This window comes from Panonychus citri, unplaced genomic scaffold, assembly GCF_014898815.1.
Source record: "Panonychus citri isolate SS breed McGregor unplaced genomic scaffold, ASM1489881v1 Contig00127, whole genome shotgun sequence".
Lineage (NCBI taxonomy): Eukaryota > Metazoa > Arthropoda > Arachnida > Trombidiformes > Tetranychidae > Panonychus > Panonychus citri.
In genome coordinates this window covers 30,242-46,537 of record NW_026515532.1, presented here as the reverse complement: position 1 = coordinate 46,537, position 16,296 = coordinate 30,242, and the positions used below count along the sequence as shown (strand labels likewise).

At 32.9% G+C, this 16,296-nt stretch overlaps 1 protein-coding gene across 1 annotated transcript in view; it reads right to left on the bottom strand.

The window, feature by feature from the left end:
- LOC128390759 (uncharacterized) overlaps window positions 1-16,296 on the bottom strand; it is a 20,131-nt gene extending 3,835 nt beyond the window's left edge. Inside the window, exons 1-6 of the mRNA XM_053350520.1 lie at window positions 15,756-16,296; window positions 14,483-14,675; window positions 2,242-2,432; window positions 1,949-2,140; window positions 1,722-1,875; window positions 1,536-1,639 (exon numbers count right to left, since the gene is read on the bottom strand). Coding sequence (XP_053206495.1) covers window positions 1,536-1,639; window positions 1,722-1,875; window positions 1,949-2,140; window positions 2,242-2,432; window positions 14,483-14,675; window positions 15,756-15,825 — 904 coding nt within the window. The 5' untranslated portion in view covers window positions 15,826-16,296. The remainder of the gene's footprint in view (window positions 1-1,535; window positions 1,640-1,721; window positions 1,876-1,948; window positions 2,141-2,241; window positions 2,433-14,482; window positions 14,676-15,755) is intronic.

Here is a 16,296-nt window from a genome sequence, read left to right as displayed (position 1 = left end):
CAAAATGCTGGTAAATCATCAGCACAATCAACAATTAACCATCAACAATTAGCTCTAAAAATTAATTATCTTTCACTTGGATTGGCCATTGAAACATTGTTACTAATTAAACAACAATTAAACCAACTAAACCTTTGACCCGAACCACTAAAGTGATTTACCAACAAAAACCAACAATTTAAAACCTTTAACCTTTAACAGCAACAATTAACTCAATCACAACCTTGTAAAACAAGTAATTAACTAATTAATTGATTAACAAACAATAAAGTAAATCAATAAAAACAAAAAGGTTAAGTTTTCTTGATTGTAATAGTTAATAAATCGTAGAGAAAAAAAATCAACTTGAAACAATCAATAAATTAATCGTTTCCTTTTTCATTCCTAACCATTGATTAACTCAAAAAAAAATGTTAACCACAATTTCATCATTGTTATCATGCTATCATCATAATAATCATCATGATAATCATCATCATCTCTTCAGTAATCATCCTAATCATCATGATAATTGTAGATTATGATAATAATTAAAGCAAATTTATGCTTCACAGGGACTGAAACATTAAAAATATGATTAAAATCAATTGCATGCAATTAAACATCCAACTCTTAATAATTAGGGAGAGAGAAACAATTAAATCCAAATGCAAACTTGCAACAATTGCAATTAATTGTCACATACAACAATCAACGTTTAATGAATAGAAAGTGAATTATATATAAATTACAATTAAGATACGAAACATAAATGCAAATGAAACATGAAAAAGAAACAAAAATTAATAAGTTGAAAGATTAAGAATCCAAAGAGATTATAAAAAAAAGAGGATTAAGAGGATTAAGATTAAGTGAGAATGAGAAATTGTTTAATGTTTCCTTATGTTGAGATTATATTATCATTCAAATCCTACTCCACACCCAAGGAAATACTGTTTGACTGGACATCAAGTGACCAGAACTCAAAGTGGACACAATTACGTGACCATGATTCAGATTCATGGTGATAACCTGTAACCTGGAGGTTACCGTTAGTTTTTACCGTTATTTTTATACACCAGAACCATTTGATTTGCCTTTCAAATATAATCAATTGATCAAAGTAATGATGATGATCATAAATAGCATTTGATTGCTTCAGTTAATTGTGTATTATTTTTTTTGTCCTGGGCATTTAATTGTTGTTGTTGTTGACGATGATTCATTTTACCCTGAAAATTTCATGCTTTGCATTTGATTGTTTTTGTTTTTCATCTCATTGTCTATCCAATTGTTTAACCAAATTAAATTGTTGTTAAATCATTAATAGATTATCATTATTATTATTATTATCATCATCATCATCATCATGTATCATGATTTTAATGATTAAAATTACATGTTAAAAATATAATGTTACATATCTAATGAATAACTGAAAATCTTGATTAACTTTTCCCGGAGACTTTCATGATTATCGGAAAATTAATTATCTCACTAATCTAATTTTGATTGTTGTTATTTTCAATCTAATCAATTTTAATTGTGATTATTACCTTTGGGTTTGAATGTAACTGCAGTCCAAATTAATTTAAATCCAGTTATCTCTTGGGTTGCAACTTGCTCTTCCCATTGAGGAGCAGTAATCTCACTTTTGAATCTAAATTGTTAACAATTAATCAACCACAAAGTGAAACCAATTTAATCTCAGTGTTTTCAATACACTTTTAATTACTACTCACCTAATTAGTAAACGGTTATTAGCACTCAGTTGAACTTTATCGTCCAAACTTTTATAATACTTTAGGTCACCGCAGTATTTTTTAGGCTCATGGTGTTCATAGTCATAGTTTTCATATCCATCATAAATTGCTAGATGAGCTTCCTTACAATTAGCTAAATTGTTGAGGTTGAAAAAAAGTTATTTGTATTGATTGTAATTGAAATGAGGGACAATTTAAAATCTCACCTATGGACCCAAACAATTGTAATTGCATTATCCTAAGGTAAATGTGTTGATTTTGTTGTACTCTAATTAACCACATACAATCAATTGATTTAGGAAATGAATTTGGATAGTTGGGTGAACTGATTATCCCACCGAAACCTTTTTCATCACCACCACAGGATTTTTCCTCCCTCACCGGTGGACCAATTAAACCTATGGAAAGTTAAACAGAAAATGAATAGGAAACAATGATGAATATTCTGGTCCTCGATTTTTGGTCGATTCCAATCTAATAACTGGACATTAGACTTTACCTTCGTCGACGAACTCATAGAAACCAAAGAATCCTTTTTTACTGACCACATGATTGGATTTGAAAATAATTTCCGCCCTCGGGTGCATCGAAAGTATCGGCGAAGGCACAGTTGAGCCACAATAACGTCCCACTAATCGTTTAACATTGAAGGCAGTGATCGTTGATATATCGATATAATCAGATAAACAACTGAAAAGAAAAGATGAAAAAAAATATTGAACGAAAATCAATTGGTCAACATGATAACCTTGACCTTCAATTTTTCTGTTCTGATATTAGATTGAATTCTTGTCTCGTCATTAGTTTGAGATTAAACTTTTTTTTTTGTTCGAAACTTTTTTCTTCTGCTCTTTTACTTTTTTCTCTCATTATCGAACTGAATTTTTGTCTGAACTTTTTTTTCCCTATCAGTTTCCTTTTCTTGTCTCTCCTTTTTCAATTTATCTGAACACTTTGTCGATCACGATTATTATCAAAGTGTTAATGTAACAATAAGTTGGTGATCAACATCTTAATGAACTTTATCTGTGAAACTCATAAGATTTTCATGAGGAAAAAAAAACAATTTTCTAAAGGTGAAATCTTATTAATCTTATATATGGATAGAGAAAAAAGTTAACGAATAGAAAAAAAAAATCTAATCAGAAATTTAATCTTCCAATTTAATAGATTGTTCAATTTCCTGAATCAGCTTTTTTTCACTATGGATAATCAAGATACATGATATTCAAGTATAATTAACTAATCTTCATGCAAGTCAGCAAATCAAAGCCATGAAAACCATCATCATCATCATTGGAATCATTTTGAATTCGAAGAAAAAAATTTATATAAACGAATACAATTCCAAGATGAAATAATATTAATAGTACGAAATTGTGATAATATCATGTGAAAACCTCTGAACAAATTCAATTGTTATATGAAAATGGTGATGGACTGATTTCCATCCCAATCTAATCATCAAGTGATTTACTTTTTGCTGTTCAATGTCCATTAAGAGATTGCATGGTAATGTAAGGTATTGCCCTTAAGAACCTCAATTTTCGCGCTTCTTCATTAATCACTACCTCTAATTGTCGCCTTTGTTGTTGTCAATCACCTTTCATTTGGTTTAAAAGACAACACATTTTTGCCATAAAGCAACAATTAGTGAATCTTTGTTTTAATTACTTTTAAGTTCCTAATTTGTTCAACTTTTATAAGTCATTCCAATTAGTCCTCATTACCTGTTTCTCTTTACCTAATTGTCACTTATAAAAGTCTCCTTCTTGTAACCTCTTAGTTACTCTTACCCTTCAATTAACCTTTCCAAGTTACTCATCAAACATTAATACTGACCATTATTCAATAGTTAATAAAAGCTAAATTTAAGAGCTTATAAAAGCCAATGGTCCACCTTTATTGATAGACCTTAATTAGTGGGTGAATAAAACACCAGTGAATTAGTTGATTGGGACAGAACGGACCTTTGAGAGTTTTGTTCGGTACTCTGACCCTTGTCCACTCTAAAACCCGACATATGGCGACCTAGGCAGTCCTTCTCTTACTTCTTCTTCGTGTTTCTATTCTTCTTTTCCCTTCTTTCTAATTTTCCTATCATCATAAAGTGTTTTCTTTTGTAATCATCATCGTGTGTTTTCTTACACCATAAAGTGTTACTATGCCTCCTAAGAAGATCTCAGCTCTCAGAAGTGTTGTTTCTGATGAAACTACTGTTAAAGACGCTCCAATTTCTGACAAACAAAAGTATCTCGAAACATGGGGTCATGATAAAAAACCTCGCTGTATTGTTCACTTCAGTTTCCTCGAATCTTTATCGACTCATTTTTTGCTTCATGGCATTGAGACCGATTTCGACGCCCTTGAAGGGTTATCTCTTACTGAAGCGATCGAACCTAGTGTTCCAGATTGGTTAATTTCTTTCCGCCGAGACGGTTTAACCGAAAAGGAACTTCAAGCACTTCTTAGTGTCTATGGTACAACAAAACAAGCCCTTTTATCAGGTTCCTATGATCTTATTAATACTCTCAATGTGTCAGAAAACGCTAAACATGTATTTCGTCAATTCAGAGGAAATGACTTTAAACCTTCAAATGTTCTCAAGGACGAATCAAAGTCACCTCAACCTCTAATCAACCTTGAGCCACTTCCTCTTCCTCCATCTTCTTCCATCACACTTCCTGATTACAAATATCGAGTACCTCTTCCTTCTTCCAATTCTTCGAATCGAAGATGATCCTTCGACTGGTTAACTAGCGCAGAAAGGCAACTCCAGTGGGAACCGATCGACGATTCAACTCGTTTCCGACTTCTTAAAAAGTACATTGCTCACGATTTGATCATCATTGACCAACAGTCATGTCAAGGTATCACCGATTACAACGAGTATATCTCAGCTCTTTATCGAGGCTTAAGAGATTCTACCAAGGTAACCGAAGCTCAACAAAGTTTAAATGATCTCCGTTACAATTATGAAGATCCTCCTCGTATCTTCATCGCTAAATTGCGATCATATCTTCTTCGACGTTTTAGTACGGTCACTAATCAAGATATCTTACGGAACTTCATCATCGTATTCCAGTACCTCTTAGAGATGCTATCGAAGATCAAGGTTGTGTTGACAGTCTCGAAGGTACCATAAAGGTAATGATACTCCGTTATCACCGTCAATTAAGACATTCGAAACCTCATGATAAATCGTATTTAAATCAAAAGTCGAAACCTTATGAGTCCAATAAAGGACCTGAACAAAGAAATGTTCAATCTCAACAATCAAAGGGTAATCATAAACCATCTCAAGTTCCTGTTGTTTCCTCTTCATCTTCCTCATCGTCTTCCTCGTCAAATTCTCAACAACAATCCGGTAAACCTTATCCAAAATTCTGTCGTTATTGTAAAGAGAAAGGCCATGAAATCAAAGATTGTGCAAAGCGAAATGCTAAACTTTCTAAGAATGAAGAAAATTCTACTGATAAAAGTACTCCAACAACTCAAGAATTAACTTTCTGTCTTCCAAGCGATGAAGCTTCTTCCTCATTAATTACTAAATTCGGAGATGTTCCTCCAAATGAATGTGCTTCTGTGTTTTGTCAACTATTCACCAGTACTCGTGAATTCACTAAAAGTGGTTTCGTCCTCTTTGATACTGGATCTGGATCTTCATTGATCGACCTCGACTTCGCTAAAAGCCTTAAAGCTTTCCTCGTTCCAACGGACTACTCAGTTCGTGATGCTTGTGATAATAATCTAGACGTCATTGGTGAAGCTTATGCTCTTGTGAATCTTCCTCCTTCAAAAGAAGTGATACTTATTCGTGTCGTGATAGCGAAACGATTTTCTCCTCTATTCTTGTTTGGGTATAAAACTGGACACGATCTGAAGATTGGATTACAATCGGATGGTGAGAAATTCAAAGTATCTTTTATGAGAAAAACTGAGCATGAACTTGTTAAGTTTAGATTCGCCACTTTTGAAGAAACAAAAGTTGGATTATCCAGAGATAATAGAAGTTCTGTCGATATCATTGATCTTTGTAATGTTAAAACAGTTGATATGCCTCATCTTTATCTCAAAGCTTCTAAAAGCCACGCAAGCTTAATTTATCTAATTCAAAATAATCTAAGAAAAGACAGACCTTTCAAAATCAAATCTCTTCCTCCTGAAGAACAACTTTACTCCTAAAGAGTCTTCATATTGTCTTCTTCATTCTCATGAATCCGAGCAAAAGAAAATTTAAATTTTAAAGATAAACCTCAGATGTATGAATCCAGAATTAAGTTCAAATCAAGTCAACGAACTTTATCAATTCTCTTGAACTATCATGATGTTTTCTCTCAACATCGCCTGGATCTTGGTTGCATCTCTTATCGCAACTGCCCCATCTTTATCGATATTGGAGACAATAAAGTCCCTTATCAAAAACCTTATCCTTGCTCATTTGAAAGAAGAAAAATTTTCAAAGATTTAATCAACGAGCTAATCAAAAGTGGTATTGTTGAACCTTCAACGGCAGAGGGTGGATCCCCTGCTTTACTCGTTGCCAAACCTGATAAATCTTATCGTCTTGTTATCGATTATCGCGCTTTAAATCGCATCACTCGAATAACTCAATACCCGATGCCTAGGGTTGATGACTGCTTAGAAGCAGTTCGAGGTGTTGAATATTTTAATCTATTCGACCTCTTTCAAGGCTACCATCAAATAGAACTTCATCCTCAAGAAAGGGGTAAAACCGCCTTCGTGACTCCTGATGGTAAATACCAATTTATTCGTCTTCCTATGGGTCTTTCCGGTGCTCCGTTTTATTTTCAACAAATGGTCAATAAAGTTCTCGATGGTCACAATTACATTAAATGTCTTGGATATTTCGACGACGTCCCAGTTCTTGGTCGTTCATGGCGTGACTTGCTAAAAAGTACTCAACTCGTTCTTCAAAGACTTCGTGATCATAACCTCAAAGTCAAGACAGATAAATGTCAATTTGGTTATCGTGAAATTAAATTCTTAGGTCACATCGTTAGTGGTAAGGGAATAAAACCTGATCCCGCTAAAGTCGAAGCCCTCAAACGCCTTCCCTATCCAAGAAATCGTAAAGAACTTCAAAGCATTTTAGGTTGTTACAACTTCTTCAGCCGTTACATAAAAGATTTTTCTCGTTTAGCTGAACCCTTATACCGAATGGTATCCAAAGATAGAAAATTCTGTCTCATGAAAGAAGATAAAGATGCACTCGATAAACTCAAATCATCCCTCATCATTAAAACTATGTTGGTTCATCATGATCCGTCTTTAAGGAAAAAATTATCTGCTGATGCTTCCGATAAAGCGGTTGGTGGTATGTTGCTCCAGGAAGAGCCTTCTGAATCTGAACTCCATGAAACTATCGATTCAATAAAGAATTGGCAACCAATCAGTTTCTTCAGTCAAAAACTTCAGAAATACCAAGTCAATTACGCCATTTCAGAGAAAGAACTTCTCGCTATTTTCATTGGTGTCGATAAATATCAACATTTCCTCGAAGGATCAGAGTTTATCATCGAAACTGATCACCACGCACTTTGTCAACTTCCAAAACTCAAATTCAAAAACCCTCGAATAAATCGATGGCAAATTATGCTCGACACTTTCAACTATAAAGTTATCTATCGAAAAGGTGTTGAACATTCAGCTGATTGTTTTAGTCGATATCAATCCGAATGGGATCATCGCCCAACTATCGACCCTGAAATCAAGTTCCTCGAAAAATCTCTTTTTCTTCGTAATGAAACGAACCTCTCTTATCTTGATCCATTTTATTCTGATCCTGATCTAACTGAGATTGGTGAAATTGGATATACCAATATTCTCATTTCTTCTGAAAGAAAATCTGTTTCTTCATTGAATTTATCTTCTCGTCTTCTCTTCATTAAGAATCAAGATAAATGGAAACAATTCGTGATCAATCATCAAGATAAAGATAAAGAATTATCTGTGATAAAACAAAAATTAATTCTTCCCAAAGAATCACTCGACAAACAAACTCGTCAATTTAATCTTAAAAATGGAATTCTTTTTAAGAACAAAGATAAATATCATACTGTTGATCGTATTGTTATTAATCAGCCGATTCTTCTTAAACTGTTCAAGGAAGAACATGAATCGACTCTTGGTGGACATTTTGCCACTGAAAAGACCTTTCTTGATCTATCACGCCGCTTTTATATGCCTAATCTACGTGAAGCTGTTGATAAACTCTGTAAATCATGTTCAATTTGCCAGAAAGCAAAACCCGCTAACATCACTTATTCCGAAGCTCATCTCAAGCCCATTCCTGATCAAACTATGGAAAGATTAGAACTTGATGTCCAAGGGCCAATCAATATGAAAAAAGGAAGTGATCGTGTTATCATTGTTATTTGTGATTGTTTATCAAGATACGTATATGCAAAGATTTATAAAAATCAAAAGGCAAAAACGGTAATAACTTTCCTCCAGGACTTCTTCCGTTTATTCGGTGTTCCTAAAGTTATTCAAACAGATCGTGGTCGCAATTTTCTGTCTCATGAATGTGAAGACTATCTCTCATCTTTATCGATAAAGCATCAAGTTTCCACTGCTTATCATCCTCAGTCACAAGGACTCGTCGAAAGGACAAATCGAACTATTGGTGAAAGGTTAAGAATTTATGTTCTTTCCAATGGTTACAAAGGTATCGAATCTGAGTTAGACACTATGGTTTATTCCATTAATGCTAGTGTTCATAAGATAACCAGATATCCTCCTCATTTCTTAATGTTTGGAAATTGGCCTTCTAAACCCATTGACAATCATCTTTCATTAGAACCAATGTCAATCTCAATCGATGAAGCAAGAAAGCTCGCAAAAGAGAGATTAATGCAAAATCAAATCAATTACGTTGAGAAGCAACGATTAATTGAGAAACCTCATCCTTATAAAATCGGCGATAAAGTCTCAATAAAGAGAGAAGCTCCTCATCCTGGTTCTGGTAAAAAGTTATCATCTAAATATTCTGGTCCTTATATCATCAAAGATATCATCAAAGGAAGTTTATTAATCGAAAATGAAAAAACTAAAGAGATAACTTCAGTTAACCTTCAACGAACTAAACCCTTTTATGAAGATTCCAAAGATTTTCCTTTATTGGAAATTTCTAAAGAAACCAAAGAATCTCCTTCATTGGATGTAATTGATTCCAAAGATTCGTCTTCTTCATCTTCTTCCTCAGAAAAGGAAAGTTCAGAAAATTCTTCTTCAGATGATTCAGAAAAATCTCATGAAATTAATCAACTCAAAAAATTAAGAAATCGATCAAAAATCAAACCTCCCGCTCGATATGGTCAGTGCCTCTATCTTTATGGTTCACTTAACAACCGTTGCTATTCAACCATTAAGCGCGCACAGGAAGTCACCATTTTGTTTAATCATCGAGCTAATGAAAGCCAAAAGTCAATTAGTCATATAAAAGACAATCAAATTAGTTTAATTAATCACTTTAATTTTGGTTTTATTCCCATTAACTTTATCATCTCTTCGAGTGTTCTCTTAATCAACTTAAAATTTCTCTGTGAATCGTTTTTTCTAAATCGTTTTTTCATCATGTCTCATGAAGACCCATCTTCAGTTCAAGCTTTTATGAGCTTCCAACCAAAAAGTGATGAAAATCTCTCAACCTTTTATGAAGTTTTAAAAGAAAAAATCAAATTGAATGTTGCTGATTCACCTCAAATTAGAAAAGCTGATTACACCGATGCCCATAAAGGTTTCAGAGCTGCTAAAGTTTTCCATTCAAATCTATTTGATTTCGTTGAAAAAATCCTTTGTCATTTATGTGAACAGATTTGTGCTGAACCTTCAGTTTGTTCTGGTTGTCACCGATGGTACTGTTTCGAATGTGCTTCATGGCTCAACCGATTTCCAGAAAGAATCAACATCATTAAGCCAAAATTGGAAAATGAATTCTTATGTATTACTGCCTCTTGCCTTCGACGTGTAGCTTATGAAAGCTTCTTTCCTTCATTCGGTAAACCAAATGGTTCAACAAATTTTTCCCTTTATGGAGAATGTAAATTTGAATGTCGTCGAAAATTCTGTTTCTTCAGATCAACCTCCGACCATATCATTCTTCATGAAAAGAAATGTTTCCGAGGCGATTGGGACTCTAATTATGATACAAATTTATCGCTCAACTTCAATAAAGGACCAGTGCGAAAAAGTCTCGAGGAATCTACTTGCTCCTTAGCCGATATTCTTGTTCCTCAACATCGTGCCCTTACTTCATGTGCCTCATCTATTCCTGCTTATTGGAATCAACGTTTCGAAGTTTACAATTTTCTCCTCCGTTCTCATAAAGAGAAACCTGATGATCTTCCTCCATCTACATTACGATTACAAGCCAATATTAGAGACAATTTTGGTGAAAATGAAAGAAAAATTAATGACCCATACAGACCAGTTTATGATGGTGAACGATGGGCTCAAGCTATTGGATTTGCACCAACTTCAGGACCTAAAGCCCTTTGGGATCATCCTACTCATTCATTTCAACGCAAACCAAGAGCTTTCCAATACCAAAAATTTCCCTCGATTACTTTACAATGGATTCAGAAAAATCGTAAAGATAAATGCCCTGAATGGGATCGTGCTCTCTCAATTACTTCTGCCTCTTCAACTACATCCGTTTATTCAGATAGTGAAGAAAAACCATTCATCTTTATTGATCCTCTTTTCATGGTTCCAGAAGCTGAGCAAGAAGATTATCACCAAGAACTTTTTACTTATGAAAGTATTGTAACCCCTGATAATGAAATCAAAACCGATGAAAATGCTTCATCCGAGAGGAAATATCGTAACAATGTGAAAAGACTTGCTTTTCTAAAGCGATGGCAATGTCGTCCTACACCTGAATTTCCCTCAATCCCATCAACCGTCCTCAATGATATCATCGCCCGTTCCGAAATTCACCCTGAAAAAGAGCGAACAATCAGTGTTCATGCTACTTATTGTGTTGGAACTAATGGTAAAAATCTACCGATTTGGGTCATCATCATCAATGGTAACCATGAAGTTATATATGAGACCTTCATTCGATATCCAAAAAATATCATAGCGAATATGAATAGCCAATTTAATGGTTTAACCTATGATGATATCAAGAGATCTAAGAGTTTAATCTCAGCCCGTGATCAAGTAACTAAATACTTCGTGGCCTCTAAACAAATCATCGGATCAAGTTTATTTTTATTATGCAAAAACTTTGGTTACACCAATGATGAGATAAATCGTCTTCGTCCAAAGTTCCGAGATATGATCTATTATTACTCTCCTTATCTCACTAATCCAATGTCTCTTCATATTATATCTTTTCTCATCTTCCGAGGTTATGTTATAAAACCAATTCCTCACTCTCCAGCTATTGAAGCTTCCGCTGCCCTTAATCTCTACTTCTTCGAATGGGAAAGAATCGAGGAAATTGCTACTGCCACTGGTGGAATTCACAACAAAAGTTGTACCAGCAATCAAGATGTCGCAGCCATGTTACTCCTATTCGAAAGTAATGTTGATAAAAACATCGCTCAATGGCCAAAAGAATGGAATGATACAACTTATCGGTATAAACCAATTCGAATCTCTGATCGATCGGAACAAGTTGATCCAAATTTCGTTCTCTTAGAAAAGATTGATAAAGAAAAAATTTATGAGCCTTTATCGACTATTCCTGAAGAAGATTCACCATCTCATCATTCAGATGATGTTCCTTTATTGGATTCCAATGGTGATGAAACTGAAACTGTCCCTATTCAAGCTGATGAAAGCTTCATTCAAGAAGATGAAAGTGATAGTGCCTCCGATTCAAATTCATGTGCTGATGGAACTTTATCTCCTCATACCCCTGAAAATCAACTATCTCCCACTTCATCTCTTCCTTCTCCTTTTATTAAGAGTCCAGGGAACAGAATCAGCTCTGAAAAATTGAGATCCATTCTTAATCAAAAACCGGGGGATATGTAAGGTATTGCCCTTAAGAACCTCAATTTTCGCGCTTCTTCATTAATCACTACCTCTAATTGTCGCCTTTGTTGTTGTCAATCACCTTTCATTTGGTTTAAAAGACAACACATTTTTGCCATAAAGCAACAATTAGTGAATCTTTGTTTTAATTACTTTTAAGTTCCTAATTTGTTCAACTTTTATAAGTCATTCCAATTAGTCCTCATTACCTGTTTCTCTTTACCTAATTGTCACTTATAAAAGTCTCCTTCTTGTAACCTCTTAGTTACTCTTACCCTTCAATTAACCTTTCCAAGTTACTCATCAAACATTAATACTGACCATTATTCAATAGTTAATAAAAGCTAAATTTAAGAGCTTATAAAAGCCAATGGTCCACCTTTATTGATAGACCTTAATTAGTGGGTGAATAAAACACCAGTGAATTAGTTGATTGGGACAGAACGGACCTTTGAGAGTTTTGTTCGGTACTCTGACCCTTGTCCACTCTAAAACCCGACAGTAACCATTTGAATGCTCACTGAATCTACATGAGAAACAGGGGGAAAAGTAAGAAACAATAAGGGAACAAAAATCATCTAATCTAAAGTAATAACAGAAAACCAATGTAAATGTCATTACATGTAATAATATTTTCCAATGGTGCGTGAGCTTCAATTCCTCTTTTAATGGTGAAGATAAGGAGAAAGAAAAAGTTCTGAGAGAAATTCAGAATCACTCTGACTACAAGAACCATTGAGAAAAGAAAAGGTTATCTTGTAAAATATTCTCTCTCTCTCTCTCTCTCCAGGTAGATGATGAAAAATGTATCATGTAAACGAATAGATATAAGTTCATCTCGAGAAAAGAAAACCTCATCTTCAGAACTCATGATATACACTTTGAATCCATGATAAATGTTATTTTGTCTTGATGATAGTTTCTTGTTTCCTTTTATCTGTACAAACTTTTTCATCTCTAGATGATAATGTGATAAAAATAATTAGAATGTTAAAAAGGGAAGTAAATTCTGTTAGAATTGAATATTTATCATGAAAATCATCTTGGAACGAGAGAAAAAAAAAACAAAAAGAAAATAATAGTTTTTCAACCAACCATTAAAAGTGAAGGAAATTATTGATTCTTGTGAAAACTTGATCATCACTCTAAATTTATATTTGGATCTCATGCTGAGCAGATAACAAGTCAATTGTTGTTACTTTAAGCATCCTCATCTTCATCCTCATCCTCATCATGATAATAATGATGAAGATGAGGGAGAAAAATGATAAAAGGATTTAGTTTTTTCTCCTCATCTTCCTTTTTTTATCTTTACTGAACTATTCATGTGCGAGTAAACATTTAAACTGATATTCAGGGTAACATGAATTCTTACAGGGTGATGAGAATGATAGCATATTAAAGACCCAGAATTTATCTTTATCAGAAGAATAAGAATAAGAATAAGAAGAAGAAAAAAAGTTCGAAGAAAAGAAATATTTTTCTCCATAGAAAATACATTGAATTCTCTAACAATAATATTACCGTTACTTTAACCTAATTTTCATGGAATTATTTTTTTATCAATTGTTGATGTTTATTATTGAATCAACTTATTGCAACTATTGTCATTCCAATTGAATTATCATGTTCATAATTTATATCAAAATCCAGGGAGGGAAAAAAGTTCCAATGGATTGGAAAATATCAAAAAGTTTCCAACGATTATTAGAACTTTTTTCTTGTCGAACTCTCGATTGTGACTAATACAATTGTATTCTTATGGATCTTTTTTTTTACTATCATGGTGATGATTATAAAAGGATTGAATTGATGATGATAATCATCATTAATTTTAATTTATCTCATGTTAGATCAATGATTGAACATGATTAGTCCATTTACCTTAGCTTTTTTTACACCAATGAACATTTCATTCAATATATTCACTTGATTTTGTGCTGAAATTTATCATTTTTCATGATAAATGAGATAAAAAAAAAGATGATGAAGAAAATTTCATTGTCCAGTTGATGATATTGATGATGATGATGATGCTTTTGTTATGTCAAAATAACAACAAAAAGCCATACAATGAATAGCTTGATGATGTGAATACATAAAATCATATGTTAACTTGATGGATATCATTTTAAACTGATTCAATATCACCAAGTTATCATCATGAAACATTGAATATTGTTATAGATTGGAAAATATTTTCATTCATGTAAAAAGAGTGAAAAGTTTGACATTCAAAAAGATGATAAGATCTGATGATAATCTTGATGAAGATAATACTCTCAGTGGAAAAGCATATATGCAAAAAAAAATCTCATGTAGTTTCAATTCTGAAAATGAATGAAAAAAGTTCTGACTTCTAAACTAATACAATCTTGTAATGATTACAATTTACTGATAATGATGATAACTTTAAATCTCAGTAAACATTAAACACTAATGATGTTGATTCAGTTCAGAACTTTTTTATCCATGTTAATTTTTCAGTATTGATGAAATTATGATCATCATGGTGATGAAGATTTTGTTGACAAAGAGTAACCATAATGATAAACCATTAAATAGCTATGATGATGATAATGATGATTTGAAACTTTCCTTCCAGGTAAACAAAATATTCATGATACTGATATTCATTGAACTGATTATATTGAATACTTGGAGTGATGATAATATGGTTAATGTTGATGATGAATAAGATTCATGGTTGATATTGATTTTCAACTTACCCTTTAGGAAAAGGCGACTCCAGGTCAAAAGCAAGGAAAGTAATGTTTATGGCCTCGAAAGGTTCACCTCGAAAGTAATAAATACATCTCATGTTATTTGGATACTTGGAAGGCCAACTGAGTGAGGTGAAGTTACCAAATTTGGCGAATCGACTCTCGAATACAAATGTACAGTTTTCCTTTCCGCCGATTGCTTGATTGGACGAAGATGAATATTACCAATAATTAGAGAGATAAATTTGTTGATTATAACAGTGGAAGAGAAAAAGATCAACAATCAATCAAATTCGATAAAAGAAAGTGGAACAAAAATTTTCGATTTTTTTTTCTTCTCGAAACTTGTAACACTCAGAACTTTAATATACTTTTTCGTGTTCAAGTTCGGGTGAAATGTCATCACAATATCGACAATCATCATGAGAGATAATCATTATTTGTCATCCTGATTACAGGTCCCGCCTTTTTCATGTAATACACACACAATTGAATCCTAGAATTCTGATGATTTCGGTGATTTTCAGGGGATTCTAAGGATTCCAAATGAAAACTGTCTTTCTTTGCTTCCTCATCAGTTTCAAGTTATCATCTCTCATGTTATATTATTTACTTTCATGATATCTAAACATATTAAATGTTATTGTTATTATGATAATAATAAAAAACAATCAACTGATAAAATCATGATAATTCTGGTAATCGTCATGTAATCAGACAGAAATACAAATGTTCATGGTAAGTTTCTTGTTCCAATGCTAAATGATTTTTTCTGTCTTGTTATTTCAACTTTTAATTACATTTCAAGTTAATTGTAGATGAAATAAATTGCTGATTAGTAACTGTCAAGGATTAACTTTAGTCAATTTGGTCAGTTGTTCAGAATTGCTGATCGCTGAACAATTTGAAATTCATTTTAATTACCTCTCAATTGATGTTACATGTTAATTAATCTGAATGATTGTTTAATCAATACTATTCCGTTGATTGAACAATAATAATATTGAACTTAATTGACCTTTAAATTGTTTCAAGATAATCACCATTTAAAGGTCATCCTAATGATGATAATTCATCTTTCCTGATGATCATCAGGATGATGATTTCTTATTGGAATTGGATTTTTCCTCCTCAACAAAATAATCATTTTCTCAATTGAGTTATCCCAATCTTATGGGATTCGTAGGTAATGATCATCATCAAAATGGTTTACTGATTAATGGACAATCTAAACAATCAGACAATTAGAAATCAATTAGAAAATGAAATGATTACTTACTTGATTTGATTTTAATTGTTATCACTATTAAAATATCCCAAGTGAGAACCCAAATTGGTTTGAGAGGCATTTTCAATTTGAGAGCAACAAGCAAAAGTTAATAATAAACAAATCGACAATCGAAACAATCTAATCAAACAAGCAAACAATTTAATCAGTTAGATTGTCACAAATTAATCATAATCCAAGGTGTAATTGTAGTAACAATTAACTCTCAGTGAGTTGATTGCCAAGTTGAAACAAAAAGAAAGTCTGATCTGATGATGAAGAAGAAGAAGAGGAAAATCAATCACATTGTAGATTAACAATTAATTATAGTTTAATTACTGGATATCGAGGATAATAACGATAATGATAATGATAATGATGATAATCTTGTAATCATCATGTAAACTAAATCAAGGAGAAAGGGAAAATTATTAGGACTGATTAAGTGATGATTATCTTGGGATGTTGCTGATGGAAACTAAATGTTAGCACAAATGATTATGAAATAAGATGTAACCTGTAACTCAACTCATGGTGATGATGAGGAGGAAAT